Source organism: Panthera pardus, unplaced genomic scaffold, assembly GCF_024362965.1.
Source record: "Panthera pardus isolate Hobbes unplaced genomic scaffold, ASM2436296v1 HiC_scaffold_1, whole genome shotgun sequence".
Taxonomy (NCBI): domain Eukaryota; kingdom Metazoa; phylum Chordata; class Mammalia; order Carnivora; family Felidae; genus Panthera; species Panthera pardus.
In genome coordinates this window covers 46,725,668-46,750,574 of record NW_026526654.1, presented here as the reverse complement: position 1 = coordinate 46,750,574, position 24,907 = coordinate 46,725,668, and the positions used below count along the sequence as shown (strand labels likewise).

Sequence of the window (24,907 nt, the reverse complement as noted above, 5' to 3'; positions counted from 1 at the left end):
AGCAAAAGGGGTTCTAACTCAAGCCTTAGGCCCCTGGAACCGCCCAGTGGCTTACCTGTCTAAGAAACTAGATCCAGTGGCTGCCGGCTGGCCGCCATGCCTAAGAATTATTGCGGCGACAGCACTCCTAGTCAAGGATGCAGACAAACTGACCCTAGGACAGGAGATCTGGATCACAACCCCACACGCCATTGAAGGGGTCCTGAAACAGCCTCCTGATAGATGGATGAGCAATACACGTGTGACTCATTACCAGAGCCTCCTACTCAACCCTCCACGAGTGCGGTTCCACCCCAGTGCAGCCCTCAATCCTGCAACCCTGCTGCCCGACCCTGACCTAGGTGCTCCACTACATGACTGTGCGGGAATCCTGGAACAAGTACATGGATTCCGGATGGACCTGACCGACCAGCCCCTCCCCGATGCCGAGGCTACTTGGTTCACTGATGGCAGCAGCTTTGTGCGAGATGGACACAGGTATGCGGGTGCAGCGGTGGTCACCGAAATGGACACCGTATGGGCGGAGGCTCTACCCTCCGGAACGTCAGCCCAGCGAGCGGAGCTCATAGCCCTCACCAAGGCGCTGATGCTGGGAGCTGGAAAACGGCTTAACATCTACACAGACAGCCGTTATGCATTTGCCACAGCTCATATTCATGGGGCAATTTATCAGGAGAGGGGGTTACTGATGGCAGAAGGACGGACTATAAAAAATAAGCAGGAGATACTTAACCTGCTTACGGCCTTATGGCTTCCTGCCAAGCTAGCCATTATCCACTGCCAAGGGCACCAAAAAGCTGATAACCCAGTAGCTAGAGGTAATCCAAAGGCTGACCAGGCAGCCAAGGCAGTAGCCCTTACTCCAGTCCCCACCATGACCATACAACTACCAGACCCGGGAGACCCAGTTTTACCAGACCAGCCCAAATACTCCCAGGAGGAGTTACAGCGGATCAAGAAACTCCCCATGGCCCAGGAGATAAAGGGATGGTGGTATACACCTAACAAGGAGCTCGTGCTGCCAGACCGGCTCGGAGTCTCAATATTAGAGCACATGCATCGGTCTACTCACATGGGGGCCCGAAAATTAAAAGACTTAATCCGACATGCCGGAATCAAGATTCACCAACAGGACACCAAAATAGAGCAAGTTGTATCTGCCTGCAAGACCTGCCAACTCACCAACGCGAAAGCCACATCAAATAAAAAAGGAACCAGGCTCAGAGGCACCAGACCGGGAGCCCAATGGGAAGTCGACTTCACTGAAGTCAAACCAGGAAAGTATGGTTATAAATATCTTTTAGTATTTACAGACACCTTCTCTGGCTGGGTGGAGGCATACCCAACCAAGCATGAAACGGCTCAGACGGTGGCTAAGAAGCTACTAGAAGACATCTTACCCAGGTATGGTTTTCCTGCCATGGTAGGATCAGACAATGGACCAGCTTTTATCTCTCAGGTAACACAGGCAGTAGCCAAGGCGGTGGGGGCAAACTGGAAATTACATTGTGCTTATAGGCCCCAGAGCTCAGGACAGGTAGAAAGAATGAATAGAACCCTAAAAGAGACCCTTACCAAATTAACCATGGAGACTGGCGGGGACTGGGTGACTCTCCTACCGTACGCCCTTTACCGGGTTAGAAACACTCCTTACACTCTGGGTTTTACTCCCTACGAGATCATGTTTGGCAGGCCACCCCCTGTTATTCCCAGCCTTCGAGCTGAACTTCTTGCAGAGTTTAAAGATCAAGAACTTTTTCTTTCCTTGAGAGGGCTCCAGAGGGCGCATGAGGATATTTGGCCGCGCCTCCGTGCCATCTACAAGGCTGGCCCGACCCCGACACCTCATCAGTACAAGCCGGGAGACTGGGTCTATGTCAAGAGGCACCACCGAGAGACTCTCGAGCCGCGCTGGAAGGGACCCTACATTGTAGTGCTGACAACCCCCACCGCTCTCAAAGTAGACGGCATCGCGACCTGGGTCCATCACACCCACGTTCGGCCAGCGGACACCTCCTCGATCCGGAAGGACTTCGTCACGCGATGGGCCATCAGTCGGGACCAACACAACCCGCTCAAGCTCAAGCTCAAGCTACAGCGCATTCGACCCACCTAATATTGGTAACTCTGTTAACTCTGCTTGTCATTGCTCATGCTACCGGGAGTCCCCACACCCCCCAAAACATCACCTGGCAGATCATAGATACCAGCTCAGGGACAATACTTAATTAGACCTCCCAGAGCCACCCCAGGGACACATGCTTCCCAGAACTTAGCGTAAACTTCCAAACTCTGTTCCCCTTGTCACCATAAATGCAGCCGGTCCCATGATTGGGTCCGTAAGTTACATGACAAGGGGGGAATGAAAGGGCGGGCCTACGCCGGCCGACTCCATCTTGTTCTGTGTTCTCCACCTTGAGTGACTATGTCCCCGACATGACCCCTTTTCCGGGAAATTCACAGAAACCTCAGACTGCGCCTCCTCCCCTTGAGTAACCTCCTGCTCACCCGTTCAAACTTTCTGATCAAAACACGCCCAGCGACCTGCGTAACAGGACTCCGACCCTTCCCCAACCAATTGGCTGAGGCCACGACCCTTCCCCAGCCAATCGGCTGAGGCCACAGCCATTACCTCACCAACTGCCCCTAGACCCCTATAAAACCTTTGTGCTTTTGAAACTCGCTCTCTCTCCCTGGTATCTCACCGCTGCGTCGGTGCAGGTAGGGGATTGAGCTCGAGCTAGCTCGAATAAAGGTTCTTTTGCTTTTGCATCGGACTCGGCTCCCTAGTGGTCTTTGGGGATCACGAATTCTGGGCATAACACAAGACATATACTTCAAGAAGAAGATAGACAAATGACTAATAAACATTTTTAAAATGTTCAATCCCATTAATCTTTAGTGGAATGTGATAGCTCTATCCACTAGAATGTATAAAAAACATAAAAGATAAAAGAATGACATTACCAAGTCAGGGAGGTATATAGTATCCAGAATTTTTTTTAATGTTTTTATTTTTGAGAAAGAGACAGAGAGAGAGAGAGCAGGGGAGGTGCAAAGAGAGAGGCAGACAGATGATCTGAAGCAGGCTCCACACTGACAGCAGAGGGACCAATGCTGGGCTCGACCTCTTGAACTGTGAGATCATGGCCTGAGCCGAAGTTGGACGCTTAATCGACTGAGCCATCCAGGTACCCCCTGAGTACCCAGAATTTGAATACACTTTTAATGTGTAAATAAATTCAGAAAACAGCTTGCAAAAGCAGTATCTACTAAAGCTGAACACAAGAATGCCACGTAGCCTAGCAATTGCAGTTCCAGGTCTATACCCACCTAAAATGTGTACCCATGCTCACAAAGGATGTACATAAAGACAAAAGTATTAAAAAAATTTTTAAGGTTATTCATTTTTGAGAGACAGAGAGAGACAGAGTGTGAGGGGGAGGGCCAGAGAGAGATGGAGACACAGATCTGAAGCAGGCTCCAGGTTCTGAGCTGTCAGTACCAGAGCCCGACTCAGGGCTCGAACCCATGAACCATGTGATCATGACCTGAGCTGACGTCTGGTGCTTAACTGACTGAGTCACCCAGGCGCCCCAGCACTATTCTTAATTCAAGAACTGGAAACTATTAAAATGTCCAGTTATAAGAGATTGAGTACATAAAATTTCTATACATTAAAGAATAAACTACAAAGATAGTTATTAATACTATCTTTTATTAAATTCTGAATTTCAAGACATAAAACAAGTCAATAAATAAAACTAAGTCAAGCACAAATTGATGAATAAAAAAACAAGAGGAGAAAGCACGCATAGCTTCTGTATATGTACATGTTTGATTAAAAATAAATACAGGAGCACTTGGCTGGCTCAGTCTGTTAAGCGTCTGACTTCAGCTCAGGTCATGATCTCACGGTTTGTGGGTTCAAGCCCCACGTCAAGCTCTGCTGAGAGCTTGGAGCCTGAAGGCTGCTTCGGATTCTGTGCCGTCTCTCTCTGTGCTCTCGCTGCCCCTCTCCCATCAAAAATGAATAAACTTAAAAAAAAATTAAGAACAATAATGAAACAGACAAAAGCTAAGGCAAAATGAAATTAATAAATATGCTAGCACATAAAAATATCAAATTAGGAGGAAAAGAACAATACAAAAGGAAGTTTTATAACAATACAAAATGGAATATTATTAATAGTCTAGAATTATAAACAAAATAGGCCTGCATTCCACTTTAAAATATCAGTAAAATAAAAATTTAAAAAAATTTTTAACGTTTATTTATTATTGAGAGATGGACACAGAGCATGAGCAGGGGAGGGGCAAGTGACAGAGACACAGAGCATGAGCAGGGGAGGGGCCGAGAGATGGAGAGACACAGGATCTGAAGCAGGCTCCAGGCTCTGAGCTGTCAGCACAGAGCCTGATGTGGGGCTTGAACCCACGAACCGTGAGATCATGACATGAACCGGAGTCGGATGCTTAACCAACTGAGCCACCCAGGCGCCCCAGTAAAATAAAAATTTTAAAGGGAATATATATAACCATGTACAGATACTTTCTACCACTATTTCTTTCTCTTGCTCAAGAAACTTCTGATGTTTATAGCAAGTTATAGCAGATAAATTGTAGAAAGCTTCTCAATTCATGTTGTGATTATTATTATCTAAGATATCATAATGGAAAATGTTCTGAAATGGTTTTTCAAAAGCTATGTGGACCACATATAGATGCAAAATCATAGTTAGAATATGGAATGCAACAAAATATCAAAGGAATAATGAAACATCAATTAGTTGGTTTTATTTTATGTATGTAATGATCATTACAGTTAGAGTATTTATATAAGCTACCACATGAATAGGTCAAAAAAGAAAAAAGATACCATTTTTCATAGATTCTTGGAAATAATTTAATAAAACATGAAACCAATGCTGTTTTTTTAGGATAAAATATCCACTAAACAAACTGCAGACAATAACTTGCCCTTAACATCGTGCAGTACATATATCTCAAAGAATAATTAACATCATACACAGATTACGAAACCTTAAAGTCTTTCCAATTAGAGGACACAGACAAGGACACCTGGTCTCATTACTATTTATGCATTATTTTAAAAGTAAAAGCAATACAGTAAAAATGAAATAAATGTAAATATTAATAAAGAAGGGATAAAGTTTCATTATTAGTTTACTATATGTTTATTTTCCTAAAAAATCAGTTATTATAAAATAAAAGACTAATAGAACTAACATGCATTTAGTAAGATGGCTATTATATATATATATATATATATATATATATATATATATAAACTATTTTCTCTAGTGTAGTGTAAGTGTATAATTATTAATATATATGAATAAATATAATAAAAATGCACAAAGTATAAATAAATGCGAACAGACCTCAAAATAAGATATGAAGGCCATGCCAAAATTAAAAACCACCAAAATGTATAGAGGTTGATTTTAAGAGATGAAAGCGGGCCCATATTCTCAAATGAAAAGATTTCAAATATAAATACCTGTGATATTTGTTTCCAGGCAAAATCCTCAAGGGATTTTCAAATCTATGACTCTAACAATGTCGTTTTCTGCCTAAAATAAACTTAAGTGAAACCTGAAAAAGCCTAAGCCAGAGGAAATAATAAACAAAAATAGGTTGATATAAATACACAAACATGAAATTTGTGTGCCAAAACATATACAATTAAAAGAATAAATGGACACAATGTTGATGCCAGTGGAAAATATTGCTATATATTCCATAAAAGTAGAAATATAGAAATATACTTGGTCAAATAGAATAAGGAATACACACAACTTTAATCTTACTACTATAAAAATTTACATTTTAACAAAATATTTTTCAATTTCCTTTTAGGTGGTAACAAATGGTAGCAAAATGTTGATCAGGATGCACTGAAAAAGGTATTTTTCATGTAATGCTGTTCAGAAAGTTTTTGGTAAATCTTACGAAGGAAAGGTTTAAATTATATTTATTTTAGTCCTGAAAATAACTCAGTCCCAATTCCCCTGAAATCCACGTTGCAGAAATTTTTCCTAAGGAAATACTCAGTAATTTGCCCAAAAAGATTACATCTAACAGTGTGCAATGCAGCTTTATTGATAATATCAAAATTTGGGAAATATTTTAGATATATATTATGTTAAATGTAAATATTTTAGATATATTTAGATACTTTAGATACTAATCAGAGACTAACTAGTTACTTACACTTCGGGACTTTTTTTCTTTTTTTCTTGCAGACAGTGGACTACTGCGTAGCCATTAAAATTTGAATTTGCAAGTCTTTAATTCCATGGAAATGTTTATTTACAATTTAGATGACAAAATCAGCTTCTTTACCACCATGGTATAATAATAACTTTCTAAATATATATATATTTAGAAAAAAATTAGGTTGTCAAAGGTGATTGAAAGTGTCTCAATTGGATAAGGCAATTTATTTAACATTTACTCAATAGACATACTGAATGTGGATTATGCCCATTCATAACAATGAATGATGTAGACAGATCTCAACATCGACTGAGCATATGTTAGTGAAAAGAGATGGAAAACAATAATGTATGTAATTTCAAGAACAGTAAGCAAATTGTTTGAGGTAGTGTGCAGGGTGGTCTATTTTAAGAGGGTAGATAGGAAGCACCTCCATGGGGACAAATTTTGAGATGGCATCTGAACAATAAGAAGGATCTGGGCACATTAGGACTGGTAGGAACATCATCTTGGACAAACAAAACAGCAAATTCAAAGGGACTGAGAGGTTAGAGCTTGCCATATTTGAGGCACAGATACAAGGGCAATTTGGCTGATGTAAAGAGAAAAAAAAAAAAAAGAGTACACCAGGAGAAGATCCAGTGGGTACCTTTAGGTGAAGATAGGCACTGTATACTCTTTGCAAAGGGAAGGCCTTGAAGAGGAATGATATATGCTTCATTTTGTAAAAGGATTGCTCTGGCTGATTTAGAAAATGGACTGTAGGAGAAAGAGAGGTAGGGAAACCAGATTGAAAGCTTTTGCCTTTGTCCAGGCCCGAGTTGTTATTAACTTTGTTTAGGGCAGGAATTCTCATGGGAGTGAGAGGGAGCCTATTTTGTCATCCCCATAGGATATCAGGCAATGTCTGAAGACTTCTTGGTTGTCACACTGGGATGAAGGTGGAGCTGACATCTAGTGGACAGAAACCCAGAATTCTGCCGAGCACACTCAGGCACAAGACAGAGCCTCAGCTCCAGTAAAGGATTATTTGGCCCCAAATTTCAACAGTATTGAGGTTGAGAATTCCTGATTTAGGCCAATAGGTTGGAAATAGTACAAAGTGGACAGACTACTATAATCATGCAAAGAATATATACGAAGCCCCAAACTTTTAATAGCATTTTGAAAGCTTCTCAGACAATTTTACCAGTAAGTATATAAATATCCAGATCTTTAGTGGAAATAATTCTTATGAATTATACTTCATACTGCTTTTAACCAGCAATTAATGTGAAGGAGTTTGGGTTTCTGTTTCATATGGAGAGACAACCAGAAAAATATGCAGTCTTAATTTTTCAATTATCCATGAAGACAAAATTAAAGGAAAAAAACATGACAATCGTAAAATCTATAAAAAGATTTTTATTGGATTAGCTTACTAAAAGTTATTTTAAGAAGAATATTTACTAAAAATATTTTCCAGATGAAAAAAGAAAAATCTACTCACTTGCCATTCAAAGCCGCTACACCAACTGTGCTTCGGGCAATGGACATACTGGCTACAAATGTCCATTGCTGACTCTGGGGGTCCCACCTCTCCACTGTATTCAGATAGCTCCAGCCATCATGGCCTCCCACAGCATAAATAGGGCCTTCAAGAACTGTTACACCTAAAACATGGGGGAAATGAAAACTGAATGAATGTGCTTCACAGTGAGATTTAAAAAATCAGATTAACAGTACAAATTGTGATGCAATTCAAAATAGGCTCTAGCTGTTACACAAATGCAATGGGGTAGAAACTATTTACTATTAATTGTATCATTTTATTAAAGTGAAAACAATTAGAACCAAAATAAGTATGATCTAGGTGCTTTATAGAAAAAAATTAATTTGCTTATTTATATCTCTATGAAAAAGCAAATTCTAAAAATCAGAGATGATACACCATGTGCCTCTACTTCTGAAAAACATTTCTATACTGCGGTTTAAAGTAGTTTGTTACTTTAAATGATGCTACATTAAGCAACACAATAGTATCAATTTGAAATTCAGGGTAGGGTTTTCTGTGTTTTGGCTTTTTGGTAACTTCATAATAAAGTTATCTAAAACTTATAAAATATGAAGCATTTCATGTCACAAGCCGAAATCACTAAACACAAGCAATCAAAACAAAGTAATAGTGAGTCATGGATGAAAGGAGAGATAGATAATAGATAGATAGATGATAGATGATAGATAGATGATAGACAGATACTCCTATATACTGCTTTTCCAGTATATTCTTTTCTTCATAGATGAATTTTATTAAATTCTAGCAATTGCTAAATATTTATATATCATGTTAATATTGGCTGAAATGATTTCATTATATAAAGAGCAATTCTGATGAATTTTTTCTTCAAAATTCAAAGCCTGATTGTCAAGGACTCTGAAGAATCCGTGATTTTACCCTACTTGCCAGCTGACAAGTTAGACTGCCATAAATATACAGATATTGGTAGAAGACACGGGAGTTGTGTGTCAAAGGGGAAAGGTAATTCATTACTTATAACAACAGTAATAGAGTATCACCTTTTATTGTTTGTCTTTCACTTGTTCTTCAAGCCCTGGTTCCAATAGGGTGACCCAAAGAGGATGACCAACATGACCTTAAACTTTGCCTTCAGCTTGACCAAAATTTAGAAAGGATTCTTCTTGCTTTGAGGGCCCTGACCTCATTTTCCTTAGAGCACTTATTTTAGAAAACATGTAATTGCACATTATTTCTCTCTGCACAAGATTTCTCTCTGCACAAGATTTCTAGATGGAAATCTTTTGAAATGCCTCCTACTTGTGTTACAACTCAGGACTTCTTTCTCAAGGACCTGAGAACTATTTCTTTGAAATGTAATCATCAAGAAAGATATTGAGAGCCTATCTTCAGTTGACACCTTGCTTCAAGTTGTAAAACTACTTGTTGTGAAGACAGAAAATTTACCTTACCTTTGGGTACGACCAATTAGCAAATGCACTTTGCCTATAATCCCTTACACCTGCCTGAGCTCTTAAAAACGCTCCTGGCTTTGTTTTGGTGAGGTTGAGTCCAGCCAAAATTCTGGGCTTTCTTCCCTGTTACAATAGTCCCTTGCATGTTAAATTTGTCTAATGAATGTTTTTGCAGTTCAGTTGGAACTTGAACATGCAGTGGATTGTATTACAAGAAAGGAAATGGATTTACCATGAGCACTAAACCTATGTGCTTATTACTACAGAAGGAGACATTATCTTCATGCTTTTAAAGCATGCCTGCCTTTCACTTTGGAGAGAGGAATTATCCTCTCTTCTAAGACTTTCCATTATATTAACATCCTTTTGGGGGGGGTCAGTGCCTTTCTCCAAAGTTATGCAGAAATTTGAGAGACACATGGAGAATTTTCTTTCAATAGGAACCTGAAAATAAAACAACCCCTTGTTTGCTCATTCATTCACTCATTCATTTGAAAGTCTGTTGTGTGTTAGAAATTGTTCTTATCACCAAAGACACAGTGCCAAGAACAGAGGTGAACAAGGCCAACAAAGTCCCTGCCCTCGATGAGCTGAGCTCATATTTATTAGGCAATAAATATGTAACTAAAATGGAATAAGTACATGATTCACAGTAAGCAAGCCCTTCACACATATTATACAATTATAATTTAATAAAGAAAAAAGTAACTGATTAGAATATCAAATTACTGTCATATATATCTCCAACTTAGGGATCCTATTTTACACACACTGGTAAGTAGATATGCATATGGAGGACAGGGTTCTGATGCAATGACTGCCAAAACCAAAGGACATAAGCTTTGTATGTTGATCTTTTCTTGGGGCAGCTCAAAGTAAGTGGGATCAGAAAGGATGAATAAATGTTAAGTTTGGGGCAATTTCCAAAGGAGATGAATATATCTTATGGAATTTTACAAGAGCATGTACAATCATTCCCATGTCTCCATAATGATTAAATATACGGAGATAAATGTTAAACATCAATGAAGTTTTTAAGGAGATATCCATCAGAAAGGGCCAGATCATTAGCATGAATCTAATGAATTTACATTTTATTCTAAGAGCAAAGGGAAATCACTGAAGTGTTTATCAATGAGGGATTTTATCACCATAATATTTATTTTGATTTTGTTGTAGTAAATGGGTTGGAGTCAGTTTAGGAGGCAGTAGAGAGATGGTTAGGAGGAAATTATAGTTATCCAAAAAGGATAAGATAGCATCTTGCATTAGTAGGTTAAAGAGTAAATAGAGAAAAGTGGAAATATTTGAACTTTATTCTGATACTGGAGGTTTGTTGCTAGAACATGCTAATGGATTGGATCTGGGGTATATGAATATGTTTCAACGATAGGTGAATTGACTGAAAAGTTTGAAAACTACATGTTGAAGATATCATGTCTGAGGGAACTATTAGACATCTAAGTGGAGCATTCAAAAAGGCTGTTTAATATACTTGTCATAAGTTCAAGTTAATGTTGGAGCTATATGTATAAATTTGGACTCCTCAGCAATGACATGGAGTTTGAAGGCATTGAATCAGATAAGGGCAGTTAAGAAAAGAGTAGTAAGAGAGAAGGTAACAGAGACCAAAATCTAGCCATGAGTGGCTTCAAAATCAATTGCAACAAAAGAGAACAAAAGAGCCAGAGAAGAAATGGCCAGATAGGTGGAAGGAAAAGCAGAAGCTTTTGGTATCTGAAAACTAAGAGTGGAGAGTATTTCTAGGGGGATGGAGTAACCATACACTTGTATATTTCTGACCAAGTACAAATTTCTATTGGATTTGGAAAGAGGGAGGTTATTGTTCACTTTCAAAATAGGTTCTGGACCATCACATTACAAGTTTTAATACAATCTGATAACTACTTAGTCAAATATATACCCTACAAAAATCATTGATCTGTGACTTGCTTTTTTAACTGTTTGAGATTATTTGACTTTTTGTACATGTTTCAGTCCTATAGTGTAACATATATAAAATGCCACAGATTTATGGACTCTGAATGCCTTATGATGTGATTTGCATAACTTTTGCAGCTGTGATAATTCCTTTGCACAAGGGTCTCATTAAGTAGAGTTAGTAAGTGGACCAGAATGATTTCAAAATTGGAATGATACATTTAATTTTTTCCTTATGTTTACCAAAAATATCTTACAGATGCAGTAATGCAAGGTTAAGAGTGTAAAAATATTTTTCTGTGCTTTGTTCAGTAACTACATTAAACCTGCACTAAAAAAATAATAATTTAATGGAAACATTTTTGTATGTCTCAAGCTTAGTAACTGCATGATTACTTCTGATAAAGAATTTTAAAATGTCTTTCGATGTTTTATGTTACCAAAATGTAGTTTTTCAGAACACATAATTATTTATATATCTTAAACTGTTGGTCTTGCACATATTATCCCCCTTATGATTTCCTCTGTAAAATATTTATTAGAATTTTTTGTATAATTTTCCTTCAAGACTGTTCAATGAAAGAAGCAAACCCTCCCTAAGTTTCAGATAAAGTAGCACAAACTGAAGCTGAGCATTTTCTATATGGGTTACAGAGAATAAATGTATTCACTGGCAATTTAGGCCTTTGAACATGGGAAGTAATCAGTGGGGCATGGTCCATCTGGATAGGTCACTCTCCAAAATATTTCACTTAAAGCAAAATTTACTCCCACTTACATAATGTACCTCAAAATATTTATTTTACTATTTCTGTATCAATACAACCAGATAATTTTTTCCTGAAAAAAATTATTGCTCTTCTCTAACCTTGTTATTATTATCCATTTAAAATATTGCTAAATTTATTCTAAGCTCTAAAATTTTCCAAATTAAAGAGATTATGTTTTAATTAAAAATTGTGACAACACAAAGCCAGTTCTTAATATTGCTCTATTGTTTGCATTTTTGCCATTAATTACATAATTTGAAAAGCATTAGCCTGCAAAAAATGAGATCTTCTTTTGTTTAGGTACAGAACATTTTTTTTTAATGTTTTGTTTTGAAAGAGACAAGCCTGAGTGGGGGAGGGGCAGAAGAGAGGGAGACAAAGAATTCGAAGCAAGCTGCAGGCTCTGTGCTGGCCTGATGCAGGGCTCGAACCCAAGAACCCTGATATTATGACCTGAGCCGAAGTCAGATGCTTAAATGACTGAGCCACCCTGGCACCCCGAGAACACTTATTTTCAAATGAATAACAATACATTTAGTTTCTTTTGACCTAATAACTATGTCAAATAAATTACTACAATATAACTAATTATTACCTTTTGGAAGTCTCAAAATACATTTAAATTACTAGGGGTTTCAATATGTATATTGCCTGGAATATAGACATGAATTTATTACTAATCTTTTCTAAACTGTTTTCAAAAATAACCATCAAGGATACAGTAGCACCTAGTAAGTACTCATAACTAATGATTAGGGTGATTTAAATCCAGTGTTATCAAATAGTTTTACTTTAGAAGCAATGAATCAATAAATAAGATTCATAAAATTAATACCTCACAGTTGTGCTGTGCAAAGAATTAAACAAAGATAACTTACATAATTGGGAATGGAAAAATATATAAGTAAAATTATATACATTTTATCTACATTACGTTATAACATTTTCCCAATGATATTAAATTTATATGCATGTACATATGTATATATATGTGCGTATATATGCATGTTTGTATATGTATATATAAATATAGCTTTGTGAGTATCTATATATGCTTATAATATATAATATATTAATATATATATAATTATTATGTAAAATACTAATATATAGAGAGAAACAGAGAGACAGAGTACGAGTGGGAGAGGGGCAGACAGAGAGGGAGACACAGAATCCAGAGCAGGCTCTAGGCTCTGAGCTGTTAGCACAGAGCCCAAAGCAGGGCTTGAACCTTTGAGATCATGACCTGAGCCGAAGTTGGATGCTTAACCAACTGTAACCGACTGCGCCACCCAGGTGCCCTAATATATATATAATTTTAAAGTTTATATATTTTTGAGAGAGAGAGAAAGCACATATGTTAGTGGGGGAGGGACAGAGGAAGAGAGAGACAGAGAGTGAGAGACACAGAGAGAGAGAGAGAGAGAGAGAGAGAGAGAGAGAGAGAATCCCAAGCAGGCTCCAAGCTCAGAGCAGGTCTGGACTCAAGACTTAGTCCCACAATCCTAGGATCATGACCTGAACATAAGTCAAGAGTTGGACACTTAACCGACTGAGCCAATCAGTATATATATATATATATATATATATATATATATATATGATAATAGGCAGAGCAAAATGTACTGTGTTGCACAGAGATATTTTTTATGCAATCCTACAAAATCATGTTGGCTTAAGATAAATTTTTACTTTTGCTTAATCTTCAAACAGAGGATAAACACACTTTGTATTGGTGTATTGTATCCCATTCTTTCCTTAATTGTGATTGTCATTGTCAATTTTGACTACCCAGTGAAATCACCTGGGAACCTTTGAAAAAATGCTAATGTCTGAATTACAAAGATTCTGATCTAATTGGACTGAGATGATGTCTAAACACAGAGATGCTTCAAAGTTCTCTAGGGTGAGAAATAAATGTTTATTTATTTTGAGAGAAAGAGAGATCGTAAGCAGGGAAGGGGCAGAGAGAGAGGGAGACACAGATCTGAAGCAGTCTCCAGGCTCTGAGCTGTCAGCACAGAGCCTGATGTGGGGTTCAAAGCCATGAACCATGAGATCATGACCTGAGCCAAAGTCGGATGCTTGACTGAGCCACCCAGGCGCCCCTCTAGGGTGAGAACTTTTAACTGAATCCTTAGCTGATTCCTCAGTCAAGATTGAGAATGACTACTGCAGTAGAAAATGATATTAGTAACAGAACCATTAGGCAGAAGTTTTCTGACCAGTAATCTGCTTACCTCACAAGTCACTAACATCTATCATTCATGGTGTGTGTGCGTGTGTAGATGTATGGAATCAAGGTTGTCATTGAAGATTAATAGTCAGCTAACATCCAATTTTACTACTATACAATTTCCCTTTCTTGGATTCATTCATCATCCATCCAGTTTTCCAATAATTATGGTATAACCTCTACCAGTTCATTTCCCCATTAAGTGTACAGTGGGGTGAAGAGGGGCAGGGCATATGCATCAGTGAAGTTCACCGATAGGTGAAAATTTAGTACCTGTCCACAGGATGAAAGGAATGTTTTTTCTCCAAAGTGAAAAAGTGTTGACTAAGCTAAAACCTGGAAAATATTAGGATTCCCTTGGGGGTTGAGGAATTCCAGGCAGAAGGAACATTGGTATAAGGGCCTTGGTGGTAGGCAGAAGCAGAGTATGTCTGAGGAGCTGCAAGAGGGCCAGTGTGGCAGTAAACCCTGAGAGTTAAGGGACAAGCAGTATGGCATGCAGTAAGCCTGAAGAGTTAAAGTACCACTCAGTGTGGGGCTTTATATATGAACAAGAATTCTTTTTTTTTTCTAATCCTAAGAGCAATGTGAAACTGTTGAAAATTTTAAAGCAGAGAAATGACTCAATTGCATTTATTTCTCAAATATTGTCATGCTAGATGTGGTGTGGAGAAATGAGAATTGATGAGTCCATACCAACAGTGTATGTAAGAGATGGTAGTGTCTTCTGTTGATGTGGTAAAAGTTCATATAAAGAAACTTGAAAGACTCAGGAAATGTTTTCAAATGAAGATGTATTTATTGGATCCTTTCCCTAATATCCCTCCTTCATCCATTCCATCAACACGTTCTGTGTATTAAAAAAAAAAATACATCCTTGCCATGTGATTTGAAATGTTACTTAACCTCTTATACCTCAGTCTTCTGATTTGTACAATGGAGCTAGTTATGGTGCCTAACCCACAGGGTTGCTTCAAGGATTGAAAGAAATGCACTTAGAAAAGCATATGGCACATATTTAACATTGTGCAAGTATTCGGCATGATTAAGACCATGATAGTAATTTATCAAAACCCTAAGTCTTCTCATCAAATTTCAGTCTATTGTATCACTGTAGGGATATGGGAGAGACTTCTGAAGGGGCCAGTTAAAGATTTAATACACTCCACTGTGCCACATTGTCTCCATTTCTGAGGGCTCCATTTATGTTTGCTCCCTGTAGGCAATTTAAAATATTGATCAAAAACCTTTCACAAAAAAAAGACCCTCTCTAAATACTTTACTAAATAAATATATGTTTCCTCAGGATGATTGTGGGTAATACTTAGTCATTGTTTAAAATAGGAATATTGTAGGGGCACCTGGGTGGCTCAGTTGGTTAAGCAACTGACTTTGGCTCCGGTCATGATCTCACGGTTCGTGGGTTTGAGCCCTGCATTGGTCTCCGTGCTGACAGCTCAGAGCCTGGAGCCTGCTTTGGATTCTGTGTCTCCCTCTCTCTCTGCCCCTCCCCCACTTGTGCTCTGTCTCTGTCTCTCTCTCTCTCAAAAATAAATAAAGTGTAAAAAAATAAAAATAAATAAATAAAATAGGAATACTGTATACATCTAAACAAAAATAAATAATCACAATATATTTTGAAGTGCTATTCTTCCAAATGCCAGCTTTCCTTGTAGCTATGCATTGTTGGCTTTTAAGGCAAAAATTACATTGAGGTAACACAGAAAAGTGTTATAGAGGCTGTGGGTTATAATTGGGTGATTAGAGGAGACATCACAGAAGATGAGGCAAGAGAACTGTGGTTTACAGCTTGGCTGTAATTTTCACAAACACAGATGCAAGACATTATAAGTGAAGGAAAACACTTGAGCGTAACACAGAAGTACGAATCAGGCTACAAATAGCTAGAGTGACTACTTACTTTAATCAGTGGTTATGCCAACCATAAAAATGTGCCTGCCTATAATTGACTACTATTTTTCTGTATCCGCCATGGAATTTGCACCAAGGCCACACTTCTTACCAACGACTCTCAGACAGTGACTGTGCACGGTGATGGTGCCATTGCAGGCCCACTCCTTCAGCACAGGGGATCCCTGCAGATTTGCCTCTAGGATTCCCTCTGGAGTTGGCCAAACTGCTTTGGGAACTGGGTTGGAGTCTGACGCTCTTTCTATCCAATCCCAATCCTCTTTCCTCCCCTTTTGCCTTCGCAGAAGTTAGGTCAAACACGAAGGTCTGAAATCTGTTTCACTCTCTTGAATCTTTCAAGGCTGTTTCAAACCTCTTGAACAGCGAATCCTGCCTTGGCATCTGCTGTTTAGTGAACCCAAACTAATATTATTGTTAAAAGAAAAAAGGTTATAAATAAAGTTGAAAAAAATGTGGGGAGGGGAGCAGGTGGGATATAAAAGTCACTTTAAGAAGTACAGATTTTATGTGAGACTCTGAGGAACGTTTTTAAGCAAGAGTGTTGGTATCATTAGAGCTGTTATTCTAATTAGATTCATCTGACCTCAGTCTTTATATCATTGTAGAGAATATGTGGAGAGACAAGTGATAATGCCATTAAAAAAATCCCTTCTCCTAGGGGCGCCTGGGGGGCTCAGTTGGTTAAGCGTCCAACTTCAGCACTCAGCTCAGGCCATGATCTCACAGTTCATGGGTTCTAGCCCCACGGCGGGCTCTGTGCTGACAGCTCAGAGCCTGGAGCCTGCTTCAGATTCTGTGTCTCCCCCTCTCTCTCTGCCCCTCCCCTGCTCATGCTCTGTCTCTCAAAAAAAAAAAAAAAAACCTTTTATCTAGATGAATGTAAAGAAAATGTCAATGTGTAAGTATGCCCATTGGGATAAAACTGGAGAGATGGGATGTGTGCCATTTATTATTCAATATGACATGTAGATCAAGATTCAGTAATTCGGCAAAAATGAATAATTGTTGACATTTTTCATGAAGGAAATTGAGAATTTAAGAGATCCTACTGGCAAAGACATATTAAATTCAGTTGGTTTGATGTTAAAATCTGAGCAATTGTCCTATTCAAATTGTTCTCTACTGCATTACTGCTGGAGTCTACTGAAACACACACTTTCTGTGTATGACAATATCAACTTCTTAAGATTCTAGGCTCACTTTCTTTAATGACATAGAAATACTTGAAAATAAATGTTCTTCTATGATACCCTTTAGCTGCTCTCCTCTAAGGAACAACAGGATGATTAAAAAATAAATGACACTCAATATAATTTTTAGGACAACCAATTTCTCCCAGAGTTGTAGTAATTGTTCTCAAAGATACATAATTACACACAGTATGTTAGTAATGGACATAAAAACAAATATATGTAGTCCAAATTACATAAAATTCCGATACACTTTTTTCCTAATTTGTTTATAATTCAACAGGGGACAGGGACATTTCCAGGCTTAAGATATGGGCTAAACCTAACACCTGCCTGATTACGTGTTAATACCTAACACATATCTGAAGTTCGAAATATTTTGACAAATGAATGAATGCACAAATTTGGTGTCCTATGAAAATTTCCATTATTCTCTATTTTCTGAATGTTAATATCTTGTCTTCCCAAATGGATTGTAAACTCTGTTTTAACAGAGTCTGTGTTTTATACATTACTCCCCAAGGCCCCTTAATATAACACTGCCACTATGCACCAACAGCCTCTCCTACTTCCAGTCTTGTATTCTTCACAGTGCCCCTGAAAAATCATGTTAACACAAACACGGTTAGGCATCTTCTTGCTAATACACTTGTACAGACTCTGGTGTTGCACAGTGATTCTATAACCTGGCCTCATTCCACCTGCCCATGTTTAATTTCATTGCATTTCCAAATCCCTTAACATTTGACGTATTATCATGACCCATATGTTCCCTGAACTTTAACATTCTGTACCTCAGCTAGTCGGACTAAATTTTGTTCTTTTCAGATCTAACGCAAATAGAAAGCTTTCTGCAAATTTTCATTCTTTTAGTAAGATTTTGTCCCATCCTTTACCATCGCTCTGCTAAACTTTTTTATGTGAATCCTCATTCTGAAATGTAATATGTATACTAAATATTTTATAAATATGTAGTATCCAGATTCCTTATCAAATAACCATTCATTATATGCATTGCCTATTTTATTTATTTATTTTTTTTTAAATTTTTTTTTTTAACGTTTTTATTTTATTTTTGAGACAGAGAGAGACAGAGCATGAACGGGGGAGGAGCAGAGAGAGAGGGAAACACAGAATCTGAAACAGGCTCCAGGCTCTGAGCTGTCAGCACAGAGCCCGATGCGGGGCTCGAACTCACAGACCGTGAGATCATGACCTGAGCTGAAGTCGGACGCTTAACCGACCAAGCCACCCAGGCGCCCCTGCATTGCCTATTTTATATTCTATTATTATATTTTTAAATATGATGGATGCCAATTAATAAAGATATTGTTTATCTTTTCTATAGTTGTATTGATTTAAAAAGTAATTTAAAAGAACAGCACTGTGGAAGTAGTTAATTTCCTAAAGCATCTAATGCAATTCATTCATTAGGATTATTTTGTCTTACCTTTATGTATAGCCTATTGATTATACTTTATTGATTATATTTCAATAACTGCTAAATTAGATAAAATTGGGGAAATACTCTGCTTTCATGCTAAATGAAAATGAAGCAGGTGGGTAGTGGAAAGATCATACATTTTGAAGATTGTGTTAAGACTATTCATTTATTAACTGTGATTTTGTGAAAATCCCTTAACCTCTTTGATTCTCATTTTGTCAATCTTTAAATTAGGGATATGAGCTCTTCTCCTTGGATTGTTCTAAGGAATAATTTACATTATTATTTTTTTAAATCTCATAATATGTGGCAAATATTTCAGAGCTGGGTTATTATTTTTGTATTTTGTACCTGTGCTTTAAATGTTGAGTCTATTGTCAAAGTAATATTCCTGGTTGAGAATATCAATTTCCAGGGGATTGTAGGTACAATATGAAACTATTTTAAAAAAGTGAAATATTTCACCAATGCTAGTCTAGATATATTTATACATAAGTCAAGCCTTATTTGGAAGTTAATTTCACAGTATGCATTGAAATTAAAGGGAAGTGTTTTGGGACCATGTTTACTTGAACAAAATTCTCTTTCTCTTTACTTCCAATTCCAAGTTTTTTCTTCTGGGAGGTACACTGGTGATGAGATTTTTAGGCTACTGGGTAGAAGAAGCAAGACTATGAGATTGTTAGCCTTCCATGACATAGCCTGGGTAAGTTTCTCAGAGACACAATAGAATCCAGTAGTAAGAATAATCAAAAAGCAATTCCAGCAAAAAAAAAATTGGCATCATAGACATTTTTCCCCAAAGAGAGAGCTGACATTTCAAGTGACTTTGTGGATTTCTTTGGCTTTGGCTTCCCGGGAAGCCAAAAATTATGTAGAACAGACGGCTTCAGTCTTTTGAAGTTGGGACAGTACAGAGAATCTACAGAACATGGAACCTCTGTCTGTCCAGAAACCACAACAGAGGACTGATGGTTTCATTGCTTCTTCATAACAGACTCAATGGAGCATGAGTCCATGGTACCTTTTTTACCATCTGTCAGAATTCCATCAAATAGGGTACTCCAGTCACCAAAACCTGAGACACAATGAGCTTATGAACAGTAGTTCCTAATCAACTAAAACTGTAAATATATATTTAAAAGATATATTAAATATATATATATACACATATATATGTGTATATATATATGTATGTGTATGTATATATATCGTATGTATATATGTATGTACATACATATATACACATATATATATTTGCCTGAGCTCTACTTAGAAGGGTTGTGATAAAATTTGCTAGAGTTGGGGCTCAGCATCCACAATTTAAAAGCTGCCAACGTAATCTGAATGTGTAGCCAGCATTGAGAATTGCTGCCACAAGGAAAAAAGACTCCCAACTGTTCCCAACTGCCAGAAAGGATAAGTAGAATAATCTATAAAGCTACTAATCTAAATAGAATTACAGAGGAACTGCCAAATTGCTTAAAAGAAAAGGAAAGTCTAAGGGTATTTATTTGTAACCACAAAAGAAAATTTATGGAGATTTTAAAAAGTGTGTGTTTATGTATTTATTTTAAAAATATATTATTTTCTTTTAAATAGTTATGGAAATATAACTGGACAGAATGATTTATGTTGAGACCCAAATGAGTAGCCTTGAAAAATAAAGAGGAAGAAATAGCTTAACTCATAGAACAAAGATATAAATAAATGGATACATGAAACAAAATAAACTAGAAAAAAAAATCCAGGAGAAAGAATATGTGAATAGTAGCAGTTCCTGGAAATAAAAGGGGACATATAGATGTTATAATTTTACCTTTGGTAGAAGAAAAATTTCCAGAACTGCAGAAAAATATTGATATATAGATTGAAACATCCTTGACTTCTAGGTAAGATCAATGAGGGAAAAAAAAAAAAAAACCAAAAAACAAAAAACAAAAAACCTCACCCTTGGACATATCCTTGTAAAATTCCCAAGCTTCTCAGTATTTTATTTTATTGGAGTTGGGAAGGAATTAGAGGGGTGGTAGAACATTTTATTTAGAAAAAACTGTCTTGCTCAAAAAATTTTGGCTTAAAATATGGGACTCAAATATGTCTGATTAAAAGAGCATTTCATAATAAATTGAGACCTCTAATTAACAAGAGTAAAGAATAAAATAAATAGCATCTTCTATGGAAGATGGAAATATTAGAAGAGTAAGAGGAAACATATTAAGATAAATTAAGAAGAAAACGGAGGAGGAGGTGGAGGAGGGGAAGGAGAGGGAGATGAAGACAAAGAAGAAGAGAAGAAGAAGAGGAAGAAGAGGAAGAAGAAGAAGAAGGAGAAGAAGGAAAGGAGAAGGAGAAGAAGAAGGAGAAGAGGAAGGAGAAGAAGGAAAAGAAGAAGAAGAAGAGGGGAAGGAGGAGGAAAGAAGAAAGTATGTTAGCTTTGATACTAATGGTGAAAAAACTCATTTTTTGAAATAAAAAAAAAGCTTTTTCAGATTGGGCTAACAAAACTTAGTCACATGATATTTCTAATAAGCATGTATATGAAAGGACAAAAGTGGAAAACAAATTGGTTAGCAAAAAAATTAAACAGCAGGCAAATGTAAACAGAAATATGGAATTTGCATTAACATTAATGTTACACAAGGATACAGAGGGGCATTTGATATGGCTATATTTATATACAACATATATAGAATTGATTTCAAAGTTCCCATACAAAAAACCCTGTCTGCACCAAAAGACATAGCTAAATTCATAATGTAAAATCTATTAGAAATGCCAGCAGTGCTAAAAATACAATTATAGTGTGAAATTTAAGTATGCATCTCTTAGCCTTAGAGAAATATCGTAGAAAAATAACAATGTCTGAAGAATTGAACAATCAAATTAATTGACTTGGCTTAATTGATTAGTGTAAAACCATGCAATATTTAAATGGAAAATATACAACTTCTGGAGATAAGAAATAAAATTTAACATATTTTCAGAATAAAAAGCTAAACAGATTTCACTAGGGAGACACCATTAATAAAAGTAAAATAGTTGAAATTAATGAAAGAAAACAAACCAATCTAAGTAGTATAGATAAGCTTCAATGTTCTTTATTTGAACAGATCACTCAAATATTTTGATTTGTATACCTGCCTGATTTATAAACTAAGATAGTAATAATACCTAGATTAGGAATGAGGAAGACATTATCACAGAAGCATGAGAGACTAAAAGAATAAGAGAATACAGTGGTGCCTGAGTGGCTCAGTTGGTTAAGAGTCTGACTTCGGCTCAGTTATTCCTGGGTTCCAGCCCCTCATCGGGCTCTGTGCTGACAGCTGAGCCTGAAGCCTGCTTTGGATTCTGTGTCTCCTTCTGTCTCTGCATCTCTCTCTCTCAAAAATAAATACACATTAAAAAAATTAAGTTAAAAAAGAAAGAATAAGAGAATACAGTGAGAGACCATGTGTTATATGGACTGAATTGTGTCCCCCTAAAATTCATCTATTGTATTCATAATTCCCAATGGGATGGCATTTGGAAATGAAGACTTTAGGAGGTGATTAGGGTTAGATGGGCTCATGAGGGTGAAGTGCTTATGATGGGATTAGTGACTTTAAAGAAAAGAGGAGAGAACTGCTATCTCTAAATAATGGGGGGCACGGCAAAAAAGCAGCCATCTGTAAACCAGGAGGAGTGTTTTTACCAGAACACAACCATGCAGGGATGCTAATCTTGGACTCCCATTCTCCAGAACTGTGAGAAACAAATTTCTGTTTTTCAAGCTGCGAAATCTGTGGTATTTTGTTTGGGTAGCCTGAGCTGACTGGGATAGTGTGGTAAAATCAAATACTTAAAATTTAAATTAAATATGTAAAGAAAAAGGCAATTCTTTATGTACTGACACTTGTCCACATTAAGTGAGAAAAGAAAAAAGCTGCTAATCATGTACAGTTTAACAGTACTTATTTAAAAGATACAAGTATATATATATATACATAATAGGATGAAGGAGTCACAAGGCATTCCCTCTCTCTAAACTCCCAGGACCTTAGGCATTTTGCTGTCCCACTACCAAGTTTACCTTGTTCTCAAAGGGTATTTTATGCTGGGCTTCAGTGCTTTTCTTTGCCACGGACTTGGGATAGAAATTCTTTAGTTCATCTCAACAGATTCCTTTAACTTTGGATTTGGAGGATCTCCATCCTTTTCTTCAATACAAACCTAAACCACTTATGCAAATTGATCCACACCCTTCCCAGGAACAAGCTATCACCAAGTGATGTAATAGTAACAATGTTAGTCTATACTAATTTTTTAAAAAATCAGCCATACAATTTTACCAATTTGGTTATATGCTGTAAATTAACAACTGACGACAGAAAAGTTTGCTTATCTGCTATATATCATTCATATGAAAGGGGCATTCAATATTACTGTAATATTTTCCCCTCACTTTCAGAAAAGAAACAGGAAATAGATGTGCATATGTCTAGTTTAAATTATTGCTACATTTATTAGTGACTAGATTTTTAAGAAGTAATTTTAGAAATGAAAACAAATATGTTATCCATAATTTTTTGTTTGTTTCAGGCTTAACCTAGAGTTATCTGCTTGAGGCAAAAATTATTCTAACCAATGCAAAATCCAGATTCTTTGCTTTAATATATAGATAAGTTTTTTACACTGGTAGGAAAGTGAGGAAAACATGTTATACATGATTTACACACAAATTTTAAACATGTACAAATTAAAACTGTTTTAGCAAACTACCTTACACTCTTTCAAGTAATATTAATCTACACTATATAATCAATATCATCAATTTTTATATTAAAGTTAATTTCACAGATTATTTTTGATAGAGAGAGAGAGAGAGAGACCACATGCAGGTTAATACAGGTTGGTGGGCGAGGAGCTGAGACAGAATCCTAGGCAGGCTCCACACAGCGTGGAATGGGTCACAGGGCTCCATCTCTCCACCTGGGATCATGATCTCAGCTGAAATCAAGAGTCAGATGCTCAACCAAATGAACCACCCAGGTGCCTCTCACAGAATTTTAACAGATTAATCATTTACATGCTAATGATTTTTCAAAAATTTTTAACATTTATTTTTGAGAGAGAGAGAGCACAAGCAGGGGAGGGGCAGAGAGAGACAGAAGCACAGAATCTGAAGCAGGCTCCAGGCTCTGAGCTGTCAGCAGAGCCCGCCCCAGGGATCAAACCCATGAATCTCGAGATCATGACCTGAGCCAAAGTCTATAGCTTAGCCAACTAAGCCATCCAGGCACCCCAACTTCCTAATGATTTTAATAGGATATTCTTTCTATAAAAAATTTTTTTGCAACATGTTCTTTCCTCTTGTTTTCTCCATATTTTTAATCTTACTCGAATCTGACATCATATACTTCAGTAGCCTTCTAACTGAATTTACTACCTGCTTACCTATGTTCTCCAACTGACTTTTGATGCTTCTATGAGATTGAGATTAACCTTCCAGTAGCACTGACTATTCCTGCTGAAAAACTCCAAAGATTTTCCACTATTGAGGAAAAAATTAAAGAGAAAACTTCATCATGTGACATAATAGATTGATCAGTATCTGGCCTTAACCTTTTAAAGTTGTATCTACTGCTAGTATATCCGTAAGTTTTTAAATCAGTGAAATGAAGTACCTGGTGTTTAATCTATGTTCCATGTATCCTCTCTTTCATGACATTCCTTATATTGTATCCTATACTGCAAAAGAACTTCCCCTATGATGACATATCAAAATTATACCCACCATTCAAATCTCTACTCAAGTCTCCAAAGAAAGAATTTTTCCTTACCAAGCAACAAAGAACACACCATGGTTTGATAATATTTTTAAATAAAGTTAGTATTTTTTAAGATTGTATTAAAATAATATAGAGTTGTGTCTCCTAAGAAACTGCAGTCTTTGTGAAAACAATTTTTTTTCTGATTATTACATCTCACAAAGCACTTGCAACTGTGATTTAGGCTTAGTGGCCATTCAATAAACGGATGTTCGCTAGAGCCATGAGTGGATGAACCATGGAGGAATAAAGAAAGAATGAAAAAATTGACTAATTAGGCAAACTAAAGCCTAGAATAACAAATTAATCTTCTTCAGTGGTTTGAAATGCAGCATATGATGTTACAGATTCCCAAAAGATATGGAAAA

At 36.9% G+C, this 24,907-nt stretch overlaps 1 protein-coding gene across 2 annotated transcripts in view; it reads right to left on the bottom strand.

Moving 5' to 3' along the window:
- The window catches only part of KLHL1 (kelch like family member 1), a 362,245-nt gene that overhangs the window by 43,912 nt on the left and 293,426 nt on the right, over positions 1-24,907 (bottom strand). For both annotated transcript variants that reach the window (XM_019415576.2, XM_019415577.2), the window contains exon 8: positions 7,733-7,895. In XM_019415576.2, coding sequence (XP_019271121.1) covers positions 7,733-7,895 — 163 coding nt within the window. The remainder of the gene's footprint in view (positions 1-7,732; positions 7,896-24,907) is intronic.